Raw genomic sequence first — 13599 nt, 5'->3', positions numbered from 1 at the left:
AATGTGAACGCCGCATGACCTACGTTGGATAAAATCAAATTCAAATTTTCCTATTGAAATTTTCACCTCATCATGTAAAATGCGCAATACAAATTCTGAGCGAAGGTGGGGTTACCTATCCAATGGTTACAAATTTTTTTTTTTTGAGCATTAATTAAGACACTTAGATCAAAACGATATTTCAAATCGATATCGGAATGATTTCGATCTCGAGTTTCAGAACCGTTCCGACTGAATGTGAAATCGTTGACACTTGACAAGCTTTCTATCAACAATAATAAAACAGCGTGGCTTTGACCGACTTTACCGCGAACACACTTACTGACTGTCGGTGGCCGCTTGATTGACTGACTATCCATCACCATTGACCATCGGGGACAATCGAATTCGTGTCACTTCCTCGTAATTTTCCAGATTCCCTGGCCAGGGATAGTGTGATGTTTCTCATTTCTCTGTTCATTACAATGGTTGATCCATTCTCCAACCAACCTCGTATCTGAGTTGGGTTGAGCCCAGACCATGATCCACACACATAGTATCCAACCCTGTCGTGGATTCCATGTGAATACATCAGGATTGCATGAGAATGGTCACGCGAGATCCTGATCCGAACTCTGACTGGTACTAACTTAAAAGGACACCACTCCCTTCCCCTCCAAAAAAGGAAAAACAGATAAGATAAAATAGAAAGAAGAGGGAATGTGAAGGAGGTAGCGGTGGAAAAGGTCCCTTGCCATGTTTTCCATTTTGAAGCTAACGGTTTTGTTGGTCCTCTTCCTAATAGAGGCAGTTTCGCAAGGAGAAGTTGGTTTTGTGGTTGGCTCTGACTCTCCCTCTTCCTTTCCCTCTCCCCCACAGGTAACCATCCCATCTCATCTCACATCATCGATGAGTTGTGGTCCCCACACCAGACCAAAGGTGGTTTCCACTCCCGATGGACAGCGTGAGAAGCAAAGGATGGGATCCGGGCTCGAAGAGGGTTTCACCTATAATGGATTCATAGGTCCTGCACAGACTAAACTAGAGCTGGGCGGTATGGCCGAGTTCACATCCAATGGCATTCTTAGGCTGACCAAGGCCAACACGCTACAGCAGGGGCAGGGCCAGGGCCAGGGCCAGGGCCTTGCCTTCTACTCTAATCCGATTCACTTTCTCAACTCATCACGCTTTGGCGCCGTTGCTCTCTCCTTCTCTACCACTTTCGTCTTTGAGATGGTCCCCGAGTGCCCCCCGTCTGGTGGTCACGGTATAGCCTTTTTCATCGCACCCACAAGAGACTTCCCATCTGCTGCTTCTCCAAGCCAATATCTTGGTCTCTTCAACGCCACCAATGTTGGCAATTCCTCCAATCACATATTTGCAGTCGAGCTCGACACCGTACAAGACATTGAGTTCGGTGATATCGATGTCAACCACGTTGGTATCAACATCAATGGATTGGAATCTGTTGCTTCCGCTCCGGCGTCGTATTTCGATGAGGACGGTCGGGCACAGAACCTAACCCTCAAAAGTGGCCACTCCATGCAAGTCTGGATTGATTACGATGGTATACACAAGCAGCTCAACGTCACATTAGCTTCATTCAATGTTTCTAAACCGGCTCTTCCCCTCTTGTCTCTGTCTCGAGATCTTTCTCCGATCATGAAGGAGCCCATGTTCGTCGGTCTCTCATCCTCTACTGGTCAAGTTTCCTCATCCCACTATGTGCTGGGATGGAGCTTCAAGCTAAGCGGGCGAGCAGAAGAACTCAATCTCACCCAACTTCCCAAGCTTCCCAATCAAGGACCCTACCAGTTTCAACAGAAAACGCCTATTCTGATTATCGTGCTTCCTGTAATTGTTGCCGCTTTAGTGTTGGCGACAATCTTTGGTATCCGGATTACTGTGAAAAGAAAGATAAAATTTGCACAAGTGCTTGAAGAATGGGAACACGATTATGGGCCTCATAGGTTTAACTATAAAGATCTCTGCGTGGCCACTAAGGGATTTAAGCATAAGGAACTGCTAGGTAGTGGTGGCTTTGGTAGGGTGTATAGAGGTGTATTACCCAACTCCAAAATCGAAGTTGCAGTGAAGAAAATCTCCCATGAGTCAAGACAAGGAATGAGGGAATTTGTTGCTGAGATCGTTACCGTTGGTCACATACGGCATTGGAACCTAGTAACTCTCTTGGGGTACTGCCGGCGTAAAGAAGAACTCCTTTTGGTATATGAATACATGCCCAACGGAAGTTTGGATAAGTTTCTCTTCGACCCATTAATGCCGGTGTTGAATTGGAGTCAGAGGTTTCGAATTATTCGAGGTGTAGCATCTGCACTGTTTTATCTTCACGAAGAATGGGAGAAGGTTGTGGTTCACAGAGATGTGAAGTCCGGTAATGTTCTATTGGATGGGGAATTCAATGCAAGATTAGGAGATTTTGGACTTGCCAGATTGTATGGCCATGGAGCTGAACCACATACAACGAACGTGGCTGGGACGCTGGGTTATCTTGCACCTGAACTTTCAAGAACCGGCAAACCCAGCACGAGCACAGATGTGTTGCATTCGGGACTTTTATGTTGGAAGTTGCTTGTGGGAGGAAGCCAATAAAACCAAGAACATCGAAAGATGAGGAAATGGTGTTGGCGGATTGGGTGTTCTCTTACTGGAGCAGGGGGGCAATTCTTGACACAGTGGATCCAAAATTGGGAATGAATTACGTAGAGAGGGAAATGAAGTTGGTGTTGAATCTTGGATTGCTTTGCTCTAATTGGGTTCCAACAGCAAGGCCAACAATGAGACAAGTTGTGCACTTTTTGGAGGGAGAACTTCCTCTACCAGATCTGTCATCTCTTAGTCTGAGTGGTAATGGTGTAACGCTGCTTGTGGATGGCGAAGGCTTAGGTGATTTTGCCGTGCCTATATCAACACCAGTTTCTGAATGTATACTATCTGGAGGACGTTGATTCTCACACTGTTATTAACCGAATATAGAGTTTCTATAGAGATCCCACTCATAGACAAATTTTTTATTCGATTCCCTCCACAAGAGCAACTCCATATTTTATGTGGCATATATATATATATATATATATATTTATCAAGCCTCTCCTAAATCCCTTTCTTCTATGTGTAATGCCATGGTTTTGTCTAGCTAGGGCCTATGCCCTTGGTTATAGCCTCTCTGGCTTGCTTTTTGTGTGCTTTTCTTTTCTTCCTTCAATATATTTTTATGGAAAATTATCTTGTACCATAGAGCCTAATCTTTAAGTGACGACGTGGTGTGATTGCTATTTTCCAAATATTTTACCCTTCCAGGTAAAACCCCCAAAACATTGANTTTTTTTTTTTTGCCCCTTTTTGATGTTATATATTGATTTGCATATTTCTTTTGGGTTTAATGGATTGCAGGTTGCTAAACAAGAGGGATGAGAGCATTTAAGGGTAAAATGGTATTTAGAAAAAAAATGAACTGTTGATATCAGCATTCTTGATATATTCTGTAATAGAGAGTGTCGGTAGGGGGTCTGAGTCTAATTTGGTGAAAAAGAGAGGGTATTTCTATAATACTGACATTCTCTAGGGGGTGGCAACGTAAATTACCTTATTATTATTATTTTTTTTTGTCTTCTCTCCTTGCCTAACATGCAACTATTTTCTCATGAGTCTTGTCTTCACTCTTCTCTCTTTTAATCTGCACTTTTTGTTTTTGTTTTTATTTAGGCTCTGTTTGGTTTGATTTCTAATTGTATTTATTTGATTTATTTTTATTTTTACAAATGTTTGGTATAATTTATAACACTTATTTTTATTTATAATAAATTAGAATAAATCACAAATCACAAATCACAAATTACTCTCAAGCTATTGTGATTTGTGGTAACAAATCATTTATGTTGATTTTTACTACCTTAAATGCGCACGTATGCTAAACTACTCAAAATCAATGGTAAATAGGTACCTTCTATATGTTTTATACTTTTCCAATAAAAAAACCCCAAATCCTATAATCTCTCTTGCTCGAAGCTCAAAGCTGATGGTGAAAACTAAAACCTATTTCTCATTATATAATCTATTTTATAAATAGTAACCAAACGAATACTATTTGTGGTCCATAATTTATTATCACAAATAAAAATTTCTAAAAAATAGTTAATAAATACAAATAGAAATCATTAATTGATACTCTTCTTTCTTCTTGAAACAGAGATAAGTAGATAACAGACATATGAACTCACCCTTTTAAGTAGCAACCCCGGTAAAGGAAGAAAAATACAATTTCACGATTCGATTTCTTTATGGAATCCTTTAAGGAATCGTACCTCGTATTGTACTTCGGAAACCTCCCTCATTCTCTTTGCACATCAAATCTAGTTTTGATGCTATTCATTAGAGACTTGGATATAACTCATCCTTAAAAGATAGTCATTAAAAAGATGATGTCTAAGTACTTATAAGTTTTCACATCGGGCTATCCACTTCTGATGTAACATATCACTTGTTGAGGACGAAATGCGCAACCATGGGATAGAACTCAAGCAAATAATCACACACGCAAGAAATTTAACATGATTAATTTATCAGGATTGACTATATCCACTTGAGAGAACCAGATAATTTCCACCAGCCCTGAAAACTCTTACATCGCTCTCCACCTCACAAAGTGATCTCCCTATTGTATAGGTTTTTCCCACATAGACAATATATATATAGGGAACCCAGAAACCCTTATCTCCACAAAATTACAATCATATCCTCGTATATGTAATGGATTCTAAACTCTACTCAATTACAAATTCAAATACAATCATAATTATATGAATCCACACAATATAAGATGTACCCAATCCCAACAATATATAAAAGGGCTTGCTTTGCAAAGGACTCAACAACCTTCATAGGAATACCAAGAAAAGAACATGAACTAAAATGCATTGAATTGAAACAATGAACCTTATGCGATGCTTTTTGGTGGTTTTCACTTTCACTTACAACTATGGGAGAAAGAACTCTGCCAATACGATGTAGGCAACACTAATGTATGGGGTCAATGAGGGGCACATAGGAGCATCTTCAACGCAAGGAAAGGAGGGGCAATGTGTTTTTTTGTTACACGTACCTATGTCTTAGTGTAGGTAATACCAGGCTTGCATGGTTCTTTCTCCCTAAAATTATATATGACAAAGTAGCTGTTAAAAGTTCCATAGGCTCCGTACCATGAGTCAACCAACTGACTCGAACAATGATAGGTTGAGGGCATTTTTACCACTAGGCTACCAACCCCATTGGTCCATACTACATGTGTTTTGTCATACAATTGGTTCAATGTATTTAATGAGTGATTTTTGGAGAAGCAACCAAAAAGGGAAGGAGTCAAGAAAAGGAAACTGAAGATATAAGATTCCGACATTTCAATGTCAACGCCGCATGACCTACATTGGATAAAATCAAATTCACATTTTCCTATTGAAATTTTCACCTCATCATGTAAAATGCGCAATACAAATTTTGATCGAAGGTGGGGTTACCTATCCAATGGTTACAAATTTTTTTTTTTTTTTGGAGCATTAATTAAGACACTAAGATCAAATAGATTACATTTTTTTCTTTCTCAATCAAACAAAGATGGAGCGAAAGAAGTCTTTTCATACTTATTTATTTTTTTTGTTAACGATAGGTATCAAAGACTTTGCCCAATTAATCCCACGGGTCCATATGGAACCCACAATGACATGGACCGGGACATATCGGGGTTGAATGAGAACCATTTAACTTTCACTGATAGTAATGAAGAACACTAAAAACCCCGTAAAAATGGCCCAAGGTGTGCCTAATAGGAAACGACAAATGCACAAAACAAAACACTAAGAACAAAGATGGCCTTACCCACCTAATTTGACAAATGCACAAATAAAGTCCCTTTAGCTAAAAGTTGTGATGTTTTATAACATCTTACTTAGATAGAAAAATAAATTACAAAGCAAGTAAGATTGACATTGTTTTATACTTACTTTTCTTATAAATCTACTTGTTTTGTAAGTATTATTTTAATCTAATAGATTTACGAAATTGTCCTTTTAAAACAATGATAAATCGGTTCACTACTATTCCTATCTTTTGAATAGCCGAAATTGAGTGTGATATGAATCTTGATCATGATTCTGAAAATCGGATTGAATCGTTCAGTATTGACTAGATCAGATCGATATTGGCCTTGATCAATCTCCAATCCTGATACATAGGTATAGTCCAAGAGTAAAAACATAATAAAAATTTAATTTTGATCAAAAACAGGATAAATCTGTCCAAGATAGATCCAGTCATTCATTCAATACGATATTTCAAATCGATATCGGAATAATAAGTCGGATATGTTAGGGCCTTGACACTTGACCTTTCTATCAACAATAATAAAACAGCGTGGCTTTGACCGGCTTTACTGCGAACACACTTAATGACTGTCGGTGGCCGCTTGATTGACTGACTATCCATCAACATTGACCATCGGGGACCATCGAATTCGTGTCACTTCCTCGTAATTTTCCAAATTCCCTTGGCCAGTGATAGTGTGATGTTTCTCATGTCTCTGTTCATTACAATGGTTGATCCATTCTCCAACCAACCTCGTACCTTAGTTGGGTTGAGCCCAGACCATGATCCACACACATAGTATCCAATCCTGTCGTGGATTCCATGTGAATACATCAGGATTGCATGAGATTGGTCACGCGATCCTGATCCGAACTCTGACTGGTACTAACTTAAAAGGACACCACTCCCTTCCCCTCCAAAAAGGTAAAAACAGATAAGATAAAATAGAAAGAAGAGGGAATGTGAAGGAGCTAGCGGTGGAAAAGGTCCCTTGCCATGTTTTCCATTTTGAAGCTAACGGTTTTGTTGGTCCTCTTCCTAATAGAGGCAGTTTCGCAAGGAGAAGTTGGTTTTGTGGTTGGCTCTGACTCTCCCTCTTCCTTTGCCTCTCCCCCACAGGTAACCATCCCATCTCATCTCACATCATCGATGAGTTGTGGTCCCCACGCCGGACCAAAGGTGGTTCCCACTCCCGATGGACAGTGTGAGAAGCAAAGGATGGGATCCGGGCTCGAAGAGGGTATCACCTATAATGGATTCATAGGTCCTGCACAGACTAAACTAGAGCTGGGCGGTATGGCCGAGTTCACATCCAATGGCATTCTTAGGCTGACCAAGGCCAACACGCTACAGCAGGGCCAGGGCCAGTGCCTTGCCTTCTACTCTAATCCGATTCACTTTCTCAACTCATCACGCTTTGGCGCCGTTGCTCTCTCCTTCTCTACCACTTTCGTCTTTGAGATGGTACCCGAGTGCCCCCCGTCTGGTGGTCACGGTATAGCCTTTTTCATCGCACCCACAAGAGACTTCCCATCTGCTGCTTCTCCAAGCCAATATCTTGGTCTCTTCAACGCCACCAATGTTGGCAATTCCTCCAATCACATATTTGCAGTCGAGCTCGATACCGTACAAGACATTGAGTTCGGTGATATCGATGACAACCGCGTTGGTATCAACATCAATGGATTTGCTTCGGCGTTGTATTTCGATGAGGACGGTCGGGCACAGAACCTAAACCTCAAAAGCGGCCACTCCATGCAAGTCTGGATTGATTACGATGGTATACACAAGCAGCTCAACGTCACATTAGCTTCATTCAATGTTTCTAAACCGGTTCTTCCCCTCTTGTCTCTGTCTCGAGATCTTTCTCCGATCATGAAGGACCCCATGTTCGTCGGTCTCTCATCCTCTACTGGTCAAGTTTCCTCATCCCACTTTGTGCTGGGATGGAGCTTCAAGCTAAACCGGCAAGCAGAAGAACTCAATCTCACCCAACTTCCCAAGCTTCCCAATCAAGGACCCTACCATTTTCAACAGAAAACGCCTATTCTGATTATCGTGCTTCCTGTAATTGTTGCTCCTTTGGTGTTGGCGACAATCTTTGGTATCCGGATTCCTGTGAAAAGAAAGATAAAATTTGCACAAGTGCTTGAAGAATGGGAACACGATTATGGGCCTCATAGGTTTAACTATAAAGATCTCTGCGTGGCCACTAAGGGATTTAAGCATAAGGAACTGCTAGGTAGTGGTGGCTTTGGTAGGTTGTATAGAGGTGTATTACCCAACTCCAAAATCGAAGTTGCAGTGAAGAAAATCTCCCATGAGTCAAGACAAGGAATGAGGGAATTTGTTGTTGAGATCGTTACCGTTGGTCACATACGGCATCGGAACCTAGTAACTCTCTTGGGGTACTGCCGGCGTAAAGAAGAACTCCTTTTGGTATATGAATACATGCCCAACGGAAGTTTGGATAAGTTTCTCTTCGACCCATTAATGCCGGTGTTGAATTGGAGTCAGAGGTTTCGAATTATTCGAGGTGTAGCATCTGCACTGTTTTATCTTCACGAAGAATGGGAGAAGGTTGTGGTTCACAGATATGTGAAGTCCGGTAATGTTCTATTGGATGGGGAATTCAATGCAAGATTGGGAGATTTTGGACTTGCCAGATTGTATGGCCATGGAACTGAACCATATACAACGAACGTGGCTGGGACGCTGGGTTATCTTGCACCTGAACTTTCAAGAACCGGCAAAGCCAGCACGAGCACAGATGTGTTTGCATTCGGGACTTTTATGTTGGAAGTTGCTTGTGGGAGGAAGCCAATAAAACCAAGAATATCGAAAGATGAGGAAATGGTGTTGGCGGATTGGGTGTTCTCTTACTGGAGCAGGGGGGCAATTCTTGACACAGTGGATCCAAAATTGGGAATGAATTACGTAGAGAGGGAAATGAAGTTGGTGTTGAATCTTGGATTGCTTTGCTCTAATTGGGTTCCAACAGCAAGGCCAACAACGAGACAAGTTGTGCACTTTTTGGAGGGAGAACTTCCTCTACCAGATCTGTCATCTCTTAGTCTGAGTGGTAATGGTGTAACGCTGCTTGTGGATGGCGAAGGCTTAGGTGATTTTGCCGTGCCTATATCAACGCCAGTTTCTGAATGGATACTATCTGGAGGACGTTGATTCTCACACTGTTATTAACCGAATATAGAGATTCTATTGGGATCCCACTCATAGACAAATTCTATATTCGATTCCCTCCACAAGAGCAACTCTATATTTTATGTAGCTATATATATTTATCAAGCCTCTCGTAAATCCCTTTCTTCTATGTGTAATGCAGTGGTTTTGTCTAGTTAGGGCCTTTGCCCTTGGTTATAGCCTCTCTGGCTTGCTTTTTGTGTGCTTTTCTTTTCTTCTTTCAATATATTTTTATGGAAAATTATCTTGTACCATAGAGCCTAATCCTTAAGTGACGACGTGGTGTGATTGCTATTTTCCAAATATTTTACCCTTCCAGGTAAAACCCCCAAAACATTGAGCTGCAGGTTTAGGGTTTCTCCCCCCAAATATTGAGTTGCAGATTTAGGGTCTCTCTCTCACAGTGTTAATTAATGGCGACCTGAGAAACTCATCAAGTTAGAACATCTAATTGGGGGTTTTTTTTTTTTAGGTGAAATGGAACATCTAATTAGTCATTCGATCTTCGAACGCGCTTCAGATAATGAACGATGAAATCCTCCAGGGAGGTACTGACTTTTGGGGCATCTCTACTGGTACCTAGCGTTCAAGAGTTGGCCAAAAAGCCTCTCATCACTATTCCCCCGCGCTATGCAGGTCCAGATCAAGATTCACCTATAATCATAGACACAACTCTGCTTCCGATTGTGCCTGTCATTAATATTCAACTCTCGAATTCTGAAGAACCATCCAAAGAATTGGAATTATAGAGGCTACACAATGCTTGCAGAGAGTGGGGTTTCTTCCCCGTATTTGTTTTTATGTCTGTTCGGCATTTTAGTGTTATGCGTTGCTGATGCATAGTAATCTGATCCCAATCTATAAGTTTTTGAAACTACTTAATCCTATAGGTTATTAGAATGATTAGATATTGCTTGTTTTAATCTCTAAAACCATGTGTCGCAATCTTAACAGGGAATGTAACATTAAATTCAATATCGATCCGAGTTAGTATTGGTTGAGATCGATATCAACCCAATTTACTGATAAAAAAAAAAAAAAAGATACTAAGCTCATGATGATGGATGAGGCAAAAGAAAATAAAAAAAATAATAAATAAACAATAACCTTGATGATGGATGAGACAAAAAATTAATAAATAAAAATATTATCTTTAAGTGACTCAATACTAATGCATTTAAAAAAATATAAAATAAAAAAATAATGGTATGAGAGCCAAGGAGATGTTTGAGTTTCGGCCACTAAAGAAACATTTAACTAAGTAATAATAGAACGACAAAGCCAGTTGACTATCTTTTTAGATTAGTAAAAGCATGTCTTGAATGAAAAAAATTTGAAATTTTTTTAATAAATTACAAGTGAAAAAGAGGGTAACTAGGTATTTAAAGAGATGAGGGGTGAAAGAGATGTAAAATTCCAAAAGCAAGGAGTATTAGAAAAATAGTAAAAGATGAAATTTTTTTTTCGTAAATATAGGTCGGGGGAGTGATAATAAAATTCCACCCCCCACCCCCAAAAAAAAAAAAAAAAAAAGAAAAGTCGTCATTCTTGTTGGTGCTACTTAAGTGGATTACTTCTGGTCAAGAGTTTCAGGCGGAGTACTTCGGAGGGAAGATGAAATGTTTTACGTTTTTTTGGTAAAGAAATGTTTTACTGCTATAGTTGAGAAATGGACAAGAGGAAGGTAGCCTCGTGGATATTGATTGCCACATTGATGAGTAATCATGCACCTTTCTATTTTTTTTTTTTTTTTTGTTCTGTGGTTTTTTTTTCCATTTCTTGGACCGATGTGATTGTGACCCAACCCCTCCTTATTCCTCTAAGCTTCCTCGAAATTTTGAACCTCTTGTTCCTTATCTCCTGGTATCAAGCAAAATATGCCTATTAATTGTAGGGAAATTTGCTATCATTTTTCTACACTTGGTCTACTTATTAAAATTTTTCTATTTTTTTTTTCTTCTGATTTTTGGGTTTTTAGACTTTTACATCTCCCTCTCCTCCTCTTTTTACATACCCAGATTGCTCCTCATTTTCACTTATAATCTATTAAATTTTTTTCAAAATTTTTGGTTCAAAGCATGCTTTTACTAATCTAAGAAAACAACCAACTCGCTTTGTATTTCTATTATTACTTGGTTAAAAGTTGCTTTGTTGGCTGAAACTCAAACATATCCTGGGCTCCCATGCCGTTATTTTTCTATTTTCTATTTTTTGATTTTTTCTTTTAAATACATTAGTATTGAATCACTTAAAGATATCATTTATTTATTAGTTTTTTTGTCTAATCCATCATCAAAGTTCTTGTTTGTTTATTATTATTATTTTTTTATTTTGTCTCATCCATCATCACGAGCTTAGTATCTATTTGTTCTTATCGGTATTGGGTTGGTATCGATATCAACCGATACTAATTAGGATCGATATCGAATTTAATGTTACATTTCCTGTTAGAACTGCGACACATAGTTTTTAGAGATTAAAAAAATTGATGAAAGTATTGGATCTGAATCGTTCTCAACCAATACCGATCTGGACCACTTAATCCTTTCCCAGTGGAAAGAGATTTAAATTTATGGGAACTCACCACCCTCTAATGGAGAAATAGGACCCATGTAAAGTATTGGTTTTCATTCACAATCAATTTGATCCAATCAATCAATATGAAAAAAGTTTAAGAGGTGAAAAGTGAAAAAGAGGGACAATCTGGGTATTTAAAAAGAGCAAGGGAGAAAGAGATGTAAAAGTCTAAAAGCAGGGGAGTATTAGAAAAAAAAAGTAAAAGGTAGGGAGTTTTAGTAGATATAGGCTAAGTGTAGGAGAGTGATAGTAAATTCCCCTAAACTGTAACCACTTGGCCCTTCCTAAGCATTCCCAATGAGAGAAGAGAGAGTTTCAAAGAAGAAAAACAGAGAGAGAGAGAGAGAGAGAGAGCCATGACATCGTTTCCAGCTATAGAAGGTGAGGAGAGAGGAGGTACCATGGAGTCGATTAGGGACGGTAGTGAGAAGTGGGGCTTCTTTCAGGTAAGTGAAGAGCTCATTCCTCTCTTTCATGGTTTATCTTGACTTTACATTGTAATTTTTTTTTTCCTGATAAACATAACTTTATTCATGAAAGTGCATTACAATATTCTATTAATCACGGAGTGGAATTTGACCCAACTATATGACTCTTACACATTAAATAAGTGATTTGTTTTTTATTATTTTACTATCTTTCATATGTTGATCCGAATCATAATTGAACCAATAAAATGGAATCTAAATGATTAACATTCTTAAGAGGACCTATTTCCTACATGATGTTTGGTGGGAAGTATGGGAGGCCTAAGTCTTAGGTTTTTTTTTTTTTTTGGGTGGTAAAACTAAATCTTAGGTTCAAGAGTTCAAACTGGGCCTGGCTCACCTCTGAAAATAGTTTTACCCACTGCTATAGGGTTTGAGAGGGGCAAATGTATACATAGTATAAATATTCATATAAAATCAAACAGTCAGAATTCAACCATCAAGGCTTAGGTTGGGTCAATTGAGCAAGCCGATTGATCAGGTCTAGGGCAATGCTATCAACTTCTTGCCGTTCACTACCCGATCATGTACATCCAATTTCACATATGCTTTAAACCTATCCGCACATGTGTCTTGGTTGGTAAGTGTTGTGCTCATCCACGTTTGCACGTTGCTAATCTTTGCTACAAATCCTTGGAGTTGAGCATTTTGCTGCTAGAGCGTTTCGTCTGATCATATCAGCAAGAGTTTGAGTTCTACTTTGTCTCATACGCTATCAACACCTATGATGGTCTATCTTCTCTGAAGTTTCCAGACAGTCACTGAGAGGGGGGGTGAATCAGTGTCCCTTAAAATATTGTCGATTAACCTGTGTTATTTTAAACACAAGTACATTCACTCCTCTTCCCAATCAGTGGAAAGGAGTCTGCCAAATGTACTCAACCACCCTGCAAGCAAAACACTTCTAACCAGAGAAAATAAGCATAAGTATTTACGTGGTTCGACGGTGTGCCTAGTCCACGGAGTGCCTTCACTGGGTAATCTCATTATCACCTCATTGATGAACCCTCACTTGGTTTTATAAGTGCCTCACAACCTGAGGTCTTGTCACCTGTCCATATCTTTACCCTCCCTAGACTAAGGAGTAAATCAATAGAAAATTTGGATAAAATACCACCAAAAAGTTAAACCCAGGTTGACTGTGGCATTTAATCAAACATGTAACATACCCACAACAACTTACAAGAAATCCCTATCCAAACTCCTATCTCTATTCAATGAAGAACAAGAATATGTAAATAGAGATAATAAGGGATTCAAACACCACTTAGGCATCGCCAAGTGGACTCCTCTGCACGTAGAAGATCAGAGAATCATCACCATAGCATAAAGAACAATCTCCAATATCTTCTCAACCAAAACAACGCCTAAATTAGAGAAGAATCGCGTCTGCATCGATTTCTATGCACATCCATGTGTCAGATCGCTCTCTCAATATTCCCAATGCGTTGATCTTTTTGAAATACCCAAAATCCATATA

General features: G+C 39.3%; 1 protein-coding gene and 1 pseudogene across 1 annotated transcript; both read left to right on the top strand.

Moving 5' to 3' along the window:
• Window positions 1-888: 888 nt before the first annotated feature.
• Window positions 889-2948, top strand: LOC122093108 (annotated as a pseudogene).
• A 4054-nt stretch (window positions 2949-7002) lies between these two features.
• Window positions 7003-9036, top strand: LOC122093107 (L-type lectin-domain containing receptor kinase IV.1-like). Its single transcript, XM_042663354.1, has one exon. The coding sequence runs from the start codon at window positions 7003-7005 to the stop codon at window positions 9034-9036; it is 2034 nt and encodes a 677-aa protein (XP_042519288.1).
• The last annotated feature ends 4563 nt before the right edge of the window (window positions 9037-13599 follow it).

The sequence above is a fragment of the Macadamia integrifolia genome, chromosome 11 (assembly GCF_013358625.1).
Source record: "Macadamia integrifolia cultivar HAES 741 chromosome 11, SCU_Mint_v3, whole genome shotgun sequence".
Classification (NCBI taxonomy): Eukaryota; Viridiplantae; Streptophyta; class Magnoliopsida; order Proteales; family Proteaceae; genus Macadamia; species Macadamia integrifolia.
This window is presented reverse-complemented; position numbering and strand designations above follow the sequence as displayed.

Bases quoted from the DNA above. Each gene is read 5' to 3' on its own strand.
- LOC122093107 (XM_042663354.1), top strand. From the start codon at position 7,003: ATGAGTTGTGGTCCCCACGCCGGACCAAAGGTGGTTCCCACTCCCGAT.